Raw genomic sequence first — 16,800 nt, 5'->3', positions numbered from 1 at the left:
CTGAATTTGATCATTGTCACGTGGTTATATAAAAGATATCTTTGTCCTTAGGATATACACACTAAAGTATTAAGGGATATTTATATAGTATACATAAATACATACATTTTTAGAGAAAGAGATAGCTTGGGGTGAGGGGAAGAGGGAGAGAGAGAATCTCAAGCAGACTCCACACTCAGCATGCAGCCTGTCACAGAGCTTGATCTCAACACGCTGAGACCATGACCTGAGCCAAAATTAAGAGTCAGATGTTTAACTGACTGAGCTACCCAGGCACCCCTTAAGGGATAATATTTTATACACACGCATAGAAAGAGAGAAAGTGTCTAAGAATCAGAAAGCAAGTATGACAAGATGTTAAAAATCAGGGAAACTAGGTAAAGGGTGTGCTGGAGTTCTTTGTATTATTCTTGCAACTTTTCTGTACTTTTGAAATCATTTAGAATAAAGGGTTAAGAAGATGTTTCATGTTTCTTTATTGCCTACTTAATGGAGTACAAATATTACTGACATAAGACTCTCTGAAATATAGTCTCAGTATACTTTTATACCTTTCTTCACAATGACTATAGTAAGCAAGGTTTGATCAAACTATACATTCCTGAACATTTTCTTGGACTCCATGAACTTGTTCATGTCCATGTCTAAAATATACACCCCTCCCCACATTCCCATGTACAAAAGTCTGATTTCTTTCCCAACACCCATCTTACTTTTCTAGTACCTTCCAAGCCCCACCAACCTGGATGTAATCTCTCCCTAGAAAGTCAATGAATCCAGATAATTAGCAAACCAAGGCACAATTGAAATGAAAAGAGAAAAGATAATTCACTTGATTCAAAACATATAATATTTTAAAAATAACTGTAGAATCACCTAAAGAAATCAGAAGACAAAGGTAAAAGGAAGTCTTAAGGGTCATACACACAGAGTAATTGAAGGTATAAAAATGGGTATGTTGAGGAGCCTGGGAGGCTCAGCCAGTTAAGTGTCTGCCTTCACCTCAGGTCAAGATCCCAAAGTCCTGGGATCAAAGCCCAGGTCGACCTCCTTGCTCAGCAGGAAGCCTGCTCCTTCCTCTCCCTTTGCCTACCACTCCCCCTGCCTGTGCTCTCTCTCTCTTTTTCTGTCAAATAAATACATAAATAACTTTTAAAAATGGGTATGTTATCTCAGAATAAATATGTAAAGAGAGAATAGAACCAACAATTACTCCTAGGGCAGCATTTCTTTTTAAATAATAGCGAAAGGGACAAATAAAAAATACACATAAAATAGGTCAGAAAGGCAGAAAGAGAACCATGTCATAACCTCCAGGACACTAAGAAAGAAGAAAAATTGAAAGTAGTAGTAAGATAACATTAAACGTGACAAGTTCAAAGAGAAAAGGAAACTAGGAGATATGAACGAACAAACAACCCACAAAAATAAAAACCATGGACCATGGAAAAGTAGTTGCAATAGCACTGTGAATATGGGGCCCAAAAGAAGTTTATTAAATTTCAATAAATATTTAATGAGTGCTTACTATGTGCCAAACACTGGGTTTAAGGAAGAAAACAGGCTGGAATTAGCAATGGGCATACACTAAAGATTGGAGAAGGTAAGATGTAAAAGGGAAAGAAATAAAGCCCATACTTTATAATTGTTATATAAATGGATTCTTACCAGAAGATGATAAGAAGATTCATCTTGTGTAATTTGAGTCTAGGAACAACATAAAATATACAGAAAATTCAAGTTGGCCTCTAGCACTGGTTTTCCCATTAATAATACATATTAAGAAATAAGAATTGTAAGACATTTCTAAAACATTATTAGTTTTGTAAACTGGTTTAAAATTGTAATGCAAAATAATAAATTGCAAGGGTACTTGTTTATAACAGGTTATTTCTGGAAAACACAAAATATTATTTTAAGTTGCCAAATAAGCCTTACAAGATTACTTGATGGTGAGTAGTAAATGTCACAAGAGAACTGACAAGTTTAAGGTTATGGCCAGAGCAAAGTTAGATGTGATCTGTTTATTAAAGTAACTGGATATGGATTAACACTCAGAACAATGTCCAGGGTTTTTGTGCATTGCTCTGCCTATTCAAACATCCTTTTCACCTAAAAAACCACAGACTACTTTTTTCCTCCTAATCTCCACTTCTGTCTCATTCTCCTTCTTAATTGAATAAATAAAATAGAGTATCACAATCTGAGCATTGGTTTAGATGTCATTATTGTAAACAATTTATGCTACTATTAATGCAATATTACACAAACAGTAGTGAGTTTCCAGTGTAACACTGCCTACAAAAAGGCATTCTATTCTAATTATCATCTTATTAAAATATTCTTCACAAAACTCAATTCTGCAGATTTACTGACTGTCAAAATAGAAGCTGTCATCAAGCGACTGTACTAAGAACCCACAGAAGTGTTCAGCATGGTAACATGTGTATTAGGACAAGTATGTGAAGGAAAGGAAACAACTATTATGATCTATTAATTCATGTGGCATTATTAGTTTCATAAATTTTTTCCAACTTAATTGTTTGAGAATCCAGAACTTCCCATTATGTTAATAAGTATTCTAGATTACATCTAATTTTGCTCTGCCCACAATATCAATTCAATACTTACACAGCTTTAGAACCTGGTTTAATTTATGACTTGTTTCCCAGAAATGAATTAATGACATCAAGGCCATAATTCAAGGGCAGTTTTGTTAAATGCATTATATTAGACTGCAGCATCCATGGAAAGAAGTAACTATATGAAGTAACACAAAATTGCAGTTAAAATGGTTTTTTTCCGTCAATATGGATGAGTTTTGTAATCTGTATTAAAAAGCTGGCATTAAAATTCAGGAACAGACAAATGTGTTCCTTTGGTTCAGTAAATTTAGTCAACTTTTACCTTCTGCTCTCCTCCACTCACACCTACGCCTATGGTCTAGTCTATAACTCAGTGCTTTAAAATGTTCTGTACTTTTAATTATAATGAACAGTGATAATATAGTAACCGTGTTTCTACAGTTTTGCACATTGAATGTGACAATTAGGAAAAGTACTAGACTAATGTGACCCAAGGGTGACTAGATGGTTAGGGAAGCCAGTCTTCTTTAATACAATCAAAATTGTGTCAACTTACTTTCACAAGATAGTTGTTGGTATTTCAGCCTGAGTCTATATTTTTCATTTTCTTCAAGCATTCTAGAAATGACTTTGTACACTCTATTCCATACTGAAACCTTAAAAGTATAAGCACAGTTAAGGAACACTGAGCAGAGAAGCAGGAATACATTTTGAGAGAGGCAACTGGCAGTGACTCAACCATGTTGCATGTCAACCAATATCACTATAAAACAATATTAGCACTTGGAGACCTAAAACTTAAATGCAATTGTTTTCCCATAATCAGTGATCTCTTCTGCTAACTTCCTAGCATTTCCTCTCTGTAGTATTTGCATTAACTCTCCTGGATGAAGACAATGTCTATAAAGTCCTACCTAAGTTGTTCCAACACATTCAATTTTGTTTTCAACAGTTATAAAAATAGTGAATTTCTCGAGATTTTTTAATATATTTTATTCTAGTTAAGAATTAAAGATTTCTCCTAGGACATACCAAAGCAAAATTACTAGACAGCATGAATATACCAGAATAGAAAGAATGAGAACTATGGAAGCAAAGAGATCTAGGCTCAGATTCTGGCTTTGCCATGTAAGTTGCTTGACATTGGCAAGTGTTTTACATCTCATTTAGTAAAACTTCATATACTGAGTTATTAGAATTAATGAAAAATATATGTAAAGCACGGACCCCAGTGTGTGGCATGTAGTACTAATAAGTAAACATTGGCTATTGCTCTGTTCTCCTCACCCAAAAGGAATTGGTTCTTGGAAGAAATAGCTCTTAGTACAGCGGGAAGATTTGATGCACATTCAAAATACATTTAGGATTAATCACCTTGAATGCTGTTTTATAGTATGCATGGGTTGTAACTCATACAAACTCAAAGTTCAGAAACAATACAATTTTATGTGCCATTATCAATAGTTTCTTTAAACCAAAGTGTAAAATACATGGTGGAAAACAAAGATTTGTAGAGCTAGTGATCTTGAACATGTTTAAAACACTCAAGTTACCATGCCATTTAGACAACCAGAGGTGAAAATGTTTCAGCAGTAAAGGTTCATCCTTGTTAGCTTTCCTTCTATAAACTAAATGTATATCCCTTATTTTTAAAAGAGCAATATGACACCAATATAGATACATTATTTTTTTCTGTGAAATCCATGGTTTTCTCTTTGTATTACACCATCTATCAAAGTTTGCTATGGTTTATGAAACATATTTTCATGCTTTGAAAAATCTCCCATTACATTCTGATTAAAATATGTTTATATCTTCAAACACTGGTTGGACTGTTCTCTACAGTTAATAAATATTTCCAAACCCAGTTCCATTTCTGCTAAATTAATTCTATTTTTTCATTTCAGTAAATTAAATTTTCAAAAGATGGAACTATTTTTACTGGAGAGTATCTTCACACATTTGTATTTAGAGAGGTTAATCTAAAAGTCAAATATTGCTTATTCTCCTTGATAATATACCTTTTTCTTTTTCTTCATTATTTTGGAAGCTTCATTCAAAGGGATAGGGAAATCAAACTTTTTAGCTAAATTCTTCTGGGTTAAACCTAATTTAAAAAAGAGAGAGAGTGAAAAGGTAAAAGATCAAGGCCAGCGCATATTTTAAAAGATTCACTATCCTGAGAATAGAGACAATTATAAATGTCTCTCGAGTTGTCTTTGGGGATTTTAACACTTGTTGGTATATTTCTGTTCACTAGATAATACCAGTTTACCAATTAGCTAATACTATGCTGGGGGAGAAAACTAAGAAACTACCTTGGAAATGCCTAGGAAATCTCTTCTCTTTACTGATTTGAAATGAGTCCCCAAAAAGTCAGCAACATCAAACAAATACCAGAAGCCACATCTTGACCCAATGCATCTCTACAGTTTCCTTTCTTCTCTGTTCAACTCCAGACACACATTATGCTTTCAACTCTTTCAAAAACCTGTGGTTCCTCAAATGCCTTGTTCTTATCTTCCCCAGTCTTTATGCATGATGTTCTTTATGGCTTGTACGTACGTACGTATGTACACACACACACACACACACACACACACACACCCCTACCTGCCAGGCAAACTTCTATGTGCTCTTCAAGACTTAACTCACACCATCACCTCCTCTCTACAGTCCCCCGCACGGCACTAGCTCCAAGAACACTGAGGTCACAGCACTTAGCACACTTTTATATCACATATTTATAATGTGTTTCCTCCACTAGGCTGTGACCTCCCTGAGGGCAATAGCTATGTGTGTCTTCGTCATCTTTCTACCCACACTACCAGACACATAGTAGGTACTAATAAAGGTTTGTCAGAGTGAATAAGCTTCCTCTCTCTACTCACCAAACCATGCTGCCTTCCCAAATATTAAGTGTTAGAAGAAAACCCAAGGGCTTGTGTATCCAAGGACAAAATCATAAAACACTAAGCATGTGTTCCCTGAAAGCCTTTATATTTGTAATCTGCCCACCCAAACAGTTACCCACCTTATCCCTGCCCTACCACTACCACTCTATACCTGGCTTTCTTCCACTCATTCAATATTTAGCTTTCCAGGAACCTTCTTTGATTTCACATAGTACCTTATGCTCAGTTATCATAAGGTTTATGATGTTGTTTACTTGAGGAGTATGTTTTATTCTTCATTTGAGATCCAGTATCTAATACCATACACATTAGATATGCAATAAGTATTCCATTTGTTAGTGAATTAGAGTATGTTCTAAAAATGGCATTTCCCAATTTGTGAGAAGCATGCCACTGATTCTGGGTGGGGCACAGACCTAGCACTAAAGAACCTTAAAACACACAGTGAGAAACTCATTCTCTTTCCCATTATTTTTCAATCTGATTACACCAGGGAGAAAGTCTGAGTTTGGAACTAGTATGTCATTAAGACTTCTCTGAGATTTGCTTCTCTCTCTTTATGACTACAGACAACCTTTGTTAGACAAGCTATTTGGCTAGAATTTAATAATATTGTTTTGCCTTTATTAAATTGTTTTTAATTAATTTCTATTTGTGGCAAATGGTACAGGTTTGTCACTGAGATAATGATGTAAAGTGTTCTAAAAAGAAATTTAGTTGAGAGGAAAAAATGCACATATTTAAATAAGTATATTAAGTAAATGATAGTACAGATGCTATGCAGATATAGCATAGGAAAATAACTCAAGTCTGAGAACCTCTGTTCTTCATATACCCACATGTACCTTTCCCTCTAAATGCCTACGCCCTTGGAATACTATATTTGCATCCTTCTCAAGTGTTTTCCATTTGTAAGTCTTACCTAACCTAGATATTACTCCTTAAGGTCAGGATAGGAGCCATCAAGTCTACCTGTAATTACTGGGGATCTAAAATATGTCAAGGAGTATAGAAGATGTGAGAAAGAAAAAAAGACAAAATCATTTCTTCTACTTGCTTTACATACCTCACTAAGGGTAGCTCCATTATCTACCAAAGACATTGTCCCAACTTAATGTTTCCAATCTTCCTCTAGCCTTCTTTCTACACACTGTTTCTTTTTGTTGTTGTTATGTTATGTTAGTCACCACAGAGTACATCATTAGCTTTTGACATAGTGTTCTTCCCTAATCACTCTCCATCATGGATCCATACCCAGGGCTATGCTCACACATTCTTCCCACCTGTAATTCCCTCCTAGCTCAGCAACATATGTGACTCTCACAGAGCTCCTGCCACTGTGAAGCCTTCTCTGATTCCCTCATCCCGAAATTACTCACCACTTCCAAAGCATTTATTTGTATTTCCACAAAAGCACTTGTCATCCTCTATTGCATATAAATTATGAATATATCTCCCAAGTTTTGTGAGAATTGATTTATTAGTCTTGCTTGAAATGTCAGAAGAGTTTCCTGATTTGCCTGCCGCTGGATTTCTAAACTCCACTACATCTTACAAAAACAGCTTACAAGAATATCTTCCAGAAGTGTACCTTCCCTGATCACTTCACTCCAGCATTCAAAAATCTTCAGTGACTATAAAATGCATTCCAAGGCATTCCACAATCTGGTCCAAAACTTACTTTTCATTCATTCAGTAAATATTTAGTCAGGCCCACTATATACTACTCACTGGGATAACCCCCCGTTTCCTCCAAGCCATCTCTGCTCATTTATTTTATATCAAACACTGTGCTGGGCACTCTGCATGTATTCTGTACTTCACTTAGTCTTCGCGGTAACTTGTTGTGGTAAGAACTATTATCCCCATTTTACATATAAGGAAACGGAGAATCAGAGCACTTGGCCAATATTACACTAGTAATAAATGACAGAGCCAAAATTATGTTTTTCTGATTTCAAAGCCAGTGCTCTTGATAATCTCTACCTTCCACTAGCAATTTCTCTATTCATGTTCCCTGATTTCCTGCCTTTATGCCTCTCCTTTCCCTAAAGTATCAAAGCCTTTCTAAGGTGTCTCTCTTATAGCATTCACGTCTACTAGCTTGTATTCATATTATTCACTTACAAGTTCCTTGACAGCAGAATATTCGTCTGATTCACCTATGTCACTAGCACCTAATCTAGAGCCCATGGTGTGGAAGACGTTCAATGCCGTCGAGTGCATAAATAATTCACCTACTTCCCCACTGAGCTCCAGGCATAAGTATTTAATAAACATCCCTTTAATATTAATATTAAATACACCGCAAACTGAGTAAAACTTAAGCACCTTCTGGCATGGTTTAAATATAAATCTAGACTCTATTCCTGATCTCACAAGCGCAGCAAGGGGGCTCTGAAGTTAATGGCTCCATCATCTGCCCAGCTGCCTAGCACAGAAATTTCAGAGTTGGCATCAACCCTTCCTTCTCCATCTTTTAGTCAGTCATTGATCCTGTGCATTCTGTATTGCTGCTGCCTTAGGTCAGACCTTTTATCTTTGCACTGGACTACTGTGACTGCCCTCTAACAGGACTCTGGCCTCCAATCTCTCCCAGCCCAATTCCATCTTAGTTCTCCTTCCTCCAGATCTGATCATGTCACCCCCACCACAAAGAAGCAGCAAAAATCCCAAAATTTCAAAACCAAACTTCAGGGAAAACTGCATTATTGTCTTTTCCCACCCCAGCAGAGAAGCCAACCAGAGGAAAGCCATCCTAGGTCTGCACAGCATAAAACTACAACAGCACAACACTGGTTTCATAATCTCGGCTACCCAGTTACTCCTAACCTGCATAGGTGGGGATCTCCAGCACGAATTCATGCATCCCTTCCACTCCTCTGCTAACCCCCCCACTCCCTCCCTGAGAGCTTCTTCATCTGCTTTCAGTGTTCTTCACTGAAATCCACTATCTTGCTGATGGACTATTATTTGTCCTTTGATTTGTGGCACTAAAGCAATTCAGGCTCTTAGTCAAATCCACTGTATTTTTTCCTGGCTTCTCGCCTAAGCTGTAGAGTTCCTCACCACCACTACCATCACCACCTTACTCTCTCCTCTTCCTAAAATAAACCTTTTATCCTGTTCTGACTATTCAAGGAAGCTGGAAACCCAGGGCTAAAGTGTCTTATACTATCCGTGGATTTGTTGACCCCTGGCAGAGGGGCCAGAAAACAAAACAAAATAAAAACCTGAATACCTTTTAACAATGAGGCCATTACAGGGGCTTGGAGTTCAAAATAATGACCCTGCTTAGGTACCTCTGAAGATTTCCACCACAGCTCATTCTCAGGAGTCAATCAAGTCACACAGAGTACCATTTTACACATCTACATTATCAAAGTAAATTTAGTCTGGAAGGATACCAAACAAAATATTTATATATTCCTCAACTTGGGCTTCAATCTTGCCTGCTTCCAATTCAATCTCCCTTATATAGCATGGCCTAAGTAAATCTAACCCTGTCACTTCTCTCTTTTCTTTCTTTATTTGAGAGAGAGCGAGAGAAGGGGGAGGAAGAGGAGAAGCAGAGGGAGAAGGAGACACAAACTCTGTGCAGAGCACAGAGCCCCATGTGGGGCTCGATCCCACAACCCTGAGATCATGATCTGAGCTGAAACCAAGAGTCAGTCAATTAAAGGACTGAGTCGCCCAGGTACCCCTCACTTCTCTTGTTCAAAAACCTTCAGTTTTGTATTTTCTTAGTCACTGAAGACAATGGGAAATGTAGAGTAGCTGACGTCCCAAAATTTCATGCCAAACAACTTCACATTTTGAAAAGTCTACACAAAACCACACCCTCAGAAGACAGAGAACACTGAAACTGTAAAAGAACTGTTTAAGTACCATAAGAAAAATCATTCAATCCCAGGGCTATGATCCCATATGCTCCAGCCCCACCCCAAACAGGACTTTGTGGCTGGCTAGCAGGGAAGAAAGGGACACTAGAAAAAGTGCCTTCAGGAGAGCTGGAACAACCAACAGAAAGATCAAATCCACCCTAAATCTGAAAATACTAAAACAAAACCCTACAGATTAGAACACAAACTACAGAGAAGGGATTTCAATATACAATTTAAAGGGCCAGACACCACATAAAGTACCAAGCATGCCATTTAATGAAACTGACTCAGTTTAAAGGGGCAAGCATGATTTAAAGGTACAGCCTTCCAATTGCATGGCTTCCAGGGAAGAAAAAGAACAAAATGCAAGGATCATAAATGAGGTCACAAAGAAAACATCAGTAGCACCCATAAAAGTGGAGACCTTGCAAACACTTTGATTATAATGCAATAAAACAGAGTTTACTAACAAAACAAAATAGAAAAGTCCTGGAAATTAAACAAAAATATTTTTAATCTATTAAGCAACTCTAGAGTGAGAAGGGTAAGACAAACTGAAATTACAGAATTTAAAAAATAGTGACAATGGAAACACTACATATTAGAATCTGTGGGATTTAAAGTAGTGTTTAGAAGAAAATGCATTGCACTAAACACTTATCAATAAAAAGGAGGAACAAAAATAAATGAATGAAATGCTCTGCTGAAAAAAAGTATAAAAAGAACAAAGTAAACCAAAAGAAAGCACATGTAAGGAGATAATAAAGTTTCATCGTTATTATTTATCTTTATTTTTTAATGAGGAAGAGACCAGAAAAACAAGATATCTCATTAATAAGTTGAAATCCTGTCTTTTAAAAATTAAAACAAACAAAACACTGGCTAACTTTATCAGGAAAAAGAGGGAATACACATACATACAAAAAATGACAGCTGGGAAATAGTCATTGAAATACAAGAAATTTTTTAAAATCGTAAGACACTACTTTGCAGACTTCTATGCAAATAGATTTAGAAACACAGATGAAATAGAGAATTTCCTAGGGATACACAGACTACCAAAATTGACCCATTAGAATTAGAAAGCTTAAAAAGAGCAATTTTATAGAAGACATAGAAAAAGTTGTTAAGGAATTATGTCACAAAAAGCACTAGACCCAGATGATGTCACAGAAGAATTCTACAAAACCTTCAAACAGCAGGTAGTCCCACTGTTCTATAAATTTTTCCAGAGCACTGAAAAAGGAAAAGTTTGTAATTCCTTCTATGAAATAAGTATAACTCTAATACCTAAACCAGATGAAGATATACAAAGAAAGAAAAACTACAGATCACTATCTCTCATGAATGCCAATGTAAAATCTAAACAAATAATTAACAGAGTCCAAGCTACTTTAAGAAAATAATACATCATAACCAAGTAGGATTTATTTCAGGAATGCAAGGTTGGTTCAATATTAGAAAATCCATTTATATCATATACCATACTAATAAATGTGTTTATCTCCATAGATCTGAGAAAACCTTTGACAAAATTCAACACCAATTTACGATAAAAAAAAACACTGAACAAAATAAAAATTGAGGAATATTTTTTCATAAATATATATGCCTTGAGTCCTAAAGCCAGTACCTTATTTAATGAGAACACTAGAGGCATTTCCCCTAAGATCAGGAATAAGGCAAGGATGCCCACAATCTCTACTACTATTCAACGTTGTACTAGACGTATTAGCTGAAGCATGCAGTAAGACAAAACAAATTTACTGCAGGCATAGGAATGGGTAAAAAAAGAAATGAAATTACCTGTATTTATAATTAGCAGCATAGTATACCTGGACAATCATTAGTATCAATGATAAAACTTACTCTAATAATAAAAGAATGCAGTGAAGTACTAGGATCTAAAGTTAACATACAAAAACCAATAGGCTAAGTGAAAGAAGATATTCGAGAAAGCTTATATGAGATGTCCAGAATAGGCAAATCTATGAAGACAGAAAGTTTAGTGCTTGCTTAGTGCTGGGGTGAGAGGGAATAGTGAGTGTTAATGGGTACAGGGTACAGTACTAGTAGGTACAGGTTTTATTTGGGGGTATTAGAAATGTTCCAAAATTGAGTGTGGTGATGGTGGCACGACTCTGTGAAAAGCATTGAGTTGTGCACGTTAAATAGATGAGTTGAATGAACTGTGAGTATCTCCATAAACTCTTTAAAAAGCACAGGTGGAGGAATAAGCTCTCAAAACAGAGGACTTTTGCAGGAGACAGAAATGCTCTTTATCTTAATTGTGGTGGTGTGTTACTAGAGATATAACTTTATCAAACCTCCTCAAAACGTATATAAAATCAATCCTAAATACAGTTGTGGGTTTGTTTGGTTTTTTTTTGGTTTTTTTTTTTTTAGAGATCAAGAAGTGGGGCTCCTGGGTGGCTCAGTTGGTTGAGCTTCCCACTCTTGATTTCAGCTCAGGTCATGATCTCAGGGTCCTGAGATCAAGCCCCACCTCAGGCTGCGGCCTTAGCACGGAGTCTGCTTGTCCCTCTCTCTCAGCTTCTCCCCCTGCTTGTTCTCTCTCGCTCGCTCAAATAAAGAAAGATCAAGAAGCTCCCTATATACGAACAGTAAACAGAGAGGATTATGGACAAGGAAACCCCATTTACAACAGAAAATCAAACACCAAGTAATAAATGTAGCCAAGATATACACAAAACCTATAGGAAAATTTCAAATCTAGAACATTCCCCAAAGACAGAAAAGCAGGTTGAACAAATGGAAAGACGTCCTATTTTTAGAGAAACACCAGTGCCTCAGCCTGGTAGGGACGTCAGTTCTCCTTAAGCTAATATAGAAACTCAGTGACCACTAGGAATACCAACAAGCACGCCATGGCCCCCCTCATCGTGGGGGACGCAAGTGGCTCCCTCCAGTGACCTCTTCTGTCAGTCTGGCTGACTTTACATGATCTGCACGGGCCCTTCGGCGCCCTTTCCGGGACACGTGTGAAGCCTGGGACCGGCCGGGGCTCGTGTTCCCACCCCGCGCAGGCGGCTGGGCTGACAGGGGGCCGGGCCTGGCCGCCCACGGCCCGGGGGGCCCCCAGGCCGCAGGCCACGCGGGGTTACCGTGGGGGGACTGACTCCAGGAGGCCCCGCCGCAGCTGGGCGGGAAAGCTGACAGGGCGCCGACAGGAGGCCGAGGGCTGAGGCGCCCACCGCCCTGACATCCCGCCCGCCCGCCGCCCCCTAGACGCCACCTGCTCGCGCCGCCGACCGCGGACCGCTCCGCGCGCTCGACGCCCGAGCCCGTGGGGAGGCCGCGGGGGCCCGGGACTGAGGGCCGGGGGTCAGCTCCGCGCCGGCCGGGGCCGCCGCCGCTCGCGGCTCCTCGGAGCTGCACCCGGCCCCGCGCCCGCGGCTCCTCGGGCCCTGAGCCCGGCGGCCGCCCAGCTGCAAGACGCCGCCGCACCGGTGCGAGCCGAAGCGTGTCACGTAGACGAAGCGCGCCAGGTCCCGCTCCTGCTCCCGGCCGGCCGCCGCCATCGCCGCCCTGGTCGCGGGACCGCCGCCGAGTTTCCTCAGCGACCCGCGGAGCGCACGCTGGGGCTGTCGGAGCGCGGGAATGCGGGCTGGCGGCGGGGGCGGGGCCGCGGGGGCGGAGCCACTGTGCACGTGCGGGGGGGAGGGGCGCGCGCTGCCGCGGGTCGGCGGGGCGGGGCTGGGCGGGGCGCGGGCAGGTGGGGTGCGCGAGGCTGGGGCACGCCCAGTGGACGCGGCGGGAGATGGCGTCTGGGGCCCACCAACCTGCAGAGCCAGGGAGCGGGAAGGGTTTAGTAGCGGCGATGGACCACTCGGCTGGAAAGCGGTGTTAAGGTTTGGGGGACCGGATCACTGGGGGTAGGGAGCAGACTGTGGGGGCACAGCCCTCCGAAGAAATGAGCTGAACCAAGAAGAGGGTGGGGGGAAAGGGAGCAAGCCACTGGGGCACCCCTCTCCCCCACTGGGTGTGCGGGTTTTAGAGTGAGGAGCTGACCCTGGACTTGACCAAACTGGAGTGTGGGTCAGTGAAGTTGGGGGCCTGGGGAAGGGGAGACGAGACAGCACCCTTTGCTGCCAGAGCATTCCAGAGGGACCTTGGCCTGGATTATGTGGTGCTGGGCCATGGGCCTGAGGCCAGCGTCTTACTCACACCGACTTGAGGCCCATCGTGGTTCCGCCGCTGCCCAGCTGGATTATTTGGGCAAGCTGCTTTTCCTCTCTAAGCCTGCGGTCTCCTCGGAAGTAAATTCAGGTGCTTAAAGCAAAATAAGGCATAGGAGGCATCTGGCACATAGAGCTCCCTTCGACTTGACCTTCATGTCACGTTTATTGAGGACATACACTATGAAGTGCATGTGGCAGTATCTTCACAAATGGTTTTCCCACACCATCTCCCATACCGAAAGGATGCATGGACCATCCTTTTAAATCCATGCAGCACTTTACAGCAGAGGAACTGAGGTTCCAAAATCCGTGACTTCCCCAAAGTCATAGGCAGTGACGGAGACATACTTTCTTAAAATGAATCTTTTAAATTGAATTATAAATATGTGCAGAAAACAGAGATGGATGAATTTTCACACACTAAATATATCCATATAATATCCACCCAGATGAAGAAATGTGCACTGCAGAAGCACCTCATGTCCTCGCCCAGGCCCAATCCCTTTGCTTTCTTTCAGATTGAAACAGCATCAGTGAGGTGCGCCCCTTGTTTGACTTCCTTCACTCAAGCTATGTTTGTGAGATACAAGTTATTATATGAGTTTGACATCATTTGACTATAAGACCATTTATTTCTCTATTCCATTGTTGATGGACGTTTGGTTGAGGCCATTACGAATAGTGCTGCTGGGAACGTTATATATATATCTTTTGTTGAACATGCATTACAAGGTATATACTTTAGTGTGGAATTGCTTAGGGTAGTCATAGGTTCAGCTTTCGTAGCTACCAACAAGCAGGTACCTGAAGTGGTTGTACAAATTTTCACTTCCACTAGCCGAGCACGCAAATTCCAGTTGCTTACATGTGCAACACCACTTGGCATTGTCAGTGTTTTTCATTTTAGCCATCGTGGTGGATATGTGTATTAGGGGTTTCCAGAGAAATAGAGTCAATAAAGATGTGTGTGTGTGTGTGTGTGTGTGTGTGTGTGTGTGTGTGTGTGTGTAGGGGGCGGTTTAAGGAGTTGGCTTACATAAATATGCAGGCTGCTAAGGATACGCCAGCAGGCTGGAGACCCAGGGAAGCGTTGATGCTGCAGTTCAAGTCTGAAGACTGCTGGCAGAATTCCCCCTTCTTCAAGAGAGGTCATTCTTTTTCTATTAAGTCCTTTAAGTGATTGGATGAGGTCCAACCATACTATGGAGGGTAATCTGCTGTATTCAAAGTCTACTCATCTAAATGTTAATGTCATCAAAAATACCTTCACAGAAACATCTACAGTAATGTTTGACCAAATATCTGGGTACTGTGGCCAAGGCAACTTGACACATAAAATTAACCGACACAATGTGGTATTGCTTTCCTATAATTTGCATTTCCCTGATGACAGGAAGTTGGGCTCATTGGCTATTTGGATATCATCTTTTTGTTTAAATCTCTTGTCTAGGGGCACCTGGGTGGCTCAGTCCATTAGGCATCTGCCTTTGACTCAGGTCATGGTCCCGGGGTCCTGGGATCGAGCCCCCACATCCAGCTCCCTGCTCAGTGGGGCGTCTGCTTCTCCCTCTCCCTCTGCCCCTCTCCACCACTCTGTTCTCTCGCTTGCTTGCTCTGTCTCTCAAGTAAATAAATAAAATCTTTAAAAAATTAAAAAAATAAATCTCTTGTCTATTTCTATATGGGGTTTTCATCCTGTTCTCAATCATTGAGGTGTTTTTTATATTTTCTGTGTATTAGCTGTTTGTTAGTTGTATGTATTGCAAATTTTTTTCTCATCTGTGACTCACCTTTTCTTCTATGAACTCTGAAAAGTTTTCTAACTTTGAAGTAGTCCAATATATCAGTATTTTTCTTTAGAATTATACATTATGCATTTGGTTTAATAAATCTTTTTGTATTCCAAGATATTCTCCTCTGTTATCTTCTAGAAGTTTTATTGTTTTATCTTTCTTTTTTTCCTTTTTCCTTTTTTTTTTTTTAAGATTTTATTTATTTGAGAGAGAGACAGTCAGTGAGAGAGGGAACACAAGCAGGGGGAGTAGGAGAGGAAGAAGCAGGCTCATAGCGGAAGAGCCTGATGTGGGCCTCGATCCCATAATGCCGGGATCACGCCCTGAGCCGAAGGCAGACGCTTAACGGACTGAGCCACCCAGGCGCCCCTATTGTTTTATCTTTACATTTTAAATATTCAGTCTACCTGGAACTGATTTTTATGAATGGTATGATGTAGAGAGTCAAGATTAATTATTTGTTTATATGGATATCCAGTTCACTTTGGCAAAAACCTCCAATATAAGGTGAATACAAATGATGATAGTTAATATCCTTGTCTTATTTCTGATCTCAAAGGAAAGTTTCAGTGTTTTATTATTAAGTATAATATTTGCTATAAATTTGGTTTTTTATCATAATATTTATCAGATTAAGGAAGTTCCCTTCTATTTTGAGTTTAGTTTGGTGTTAAAATTTTATCCAATACTTTGTCTATAATCTATTGAGATGATTATATAATTTTACTCCCTTATTCTGTAAATGTGGTGAATTGCATTGATCGAATTCTAATGTTAAACCAACCCTCTGTCTGGGATAAATCCTACTTACTTGTGACATATTATCATACTATATGATTGCTATACCTCTAAATTTGATTTTTTTTTTTAATGTTTTCTTTAGACTTTTCACTTCTACGTTCATGAGAGAGAATGGCTTACAACTTCTTATGTATTTGGTAGAATTTATTGATGAAAACATCTAGGACATCGAGTTTTCTTTGTGAGAAGGTCTTTAGTAGTTATAGGATTATTCAGATTTTCTATTTCTTTTTGGGTCAGTTTAGTAAACTGTGTTCTAGGATTTGTCCATTCCTTCTATCATTTAAAACTCGGTAGCAAAAATTGTTCAAATATTCCCTCATTATTTTCTTAATGTCTCTAGGAGCATTGGGATATCCCCCTTTTTATTCATGATATTGATAATTTATGTACTCTTTTTATCTGACTTGTTCTCAACAGTGGGTTATCAATTTTATTAATCTGTTCAAAGAATCAACTTTTGACTTTGTCAGTTCCCACTATTGTTCCCTAATTCTTTTTATAACATATTGAGATGGATATTTAAATCATTGATGTTGAGACTTTTTTTCTAATGCAGGCTTGTAAAGCTACACGTTTTCCTCTGAGCATAGCTTTAGCAACATGCCACAAGTTTTGTA

At 39.6% G+C, this 16,800-nt stretch overlaps 1 protein-coding gene across 1 annotated transcript; it reads right to left on the bottom strand.

Moving 5' to 3' along the window:
- Positions 1-1,687: 1,687 nt before the first annotated feature.
- On the bottom strand, positions 1,688-12,926 carry CUNH5orf47 (chromosome unknown C5orf47 homolog). The gene is made up of 4 exons (XM_026510675.2): positions 12,641-12,926; positions 4,607-4,692; positions 3,142-3,241; positions 1,688-1,707 (listed from the first exon to the last, which is right to left on the bottom strand). Exons 1-4 carry the CDS (start codon positions 12,924-12,926, stop codon positions 1,688-1,690), a joined length of 492 nt encoding a protein of 163 aa, XP_026366460.2.
- Positions 12,927-16,800: the final 3,874 nt, after the last annotated feature.

Source organism: Ursus arctos, unplaced genomic scaffold (assembly GCF_023065955.2).
Source record: "Ursus arctos isolate Adak ecotype North America unplaced genomic scaffold, UrsArc2.0 scaffold_15, whole genome shotgun sequence".
Taxonomy (NCBI): Eukaryota; Metazoa; Chordata; class Mammalia; order Carnivora; family Ursidae; genus Ursus; species Ursus arctos.
This window is presented reverse-complemented; position numbering and strand designations above follow the sequence as displayed.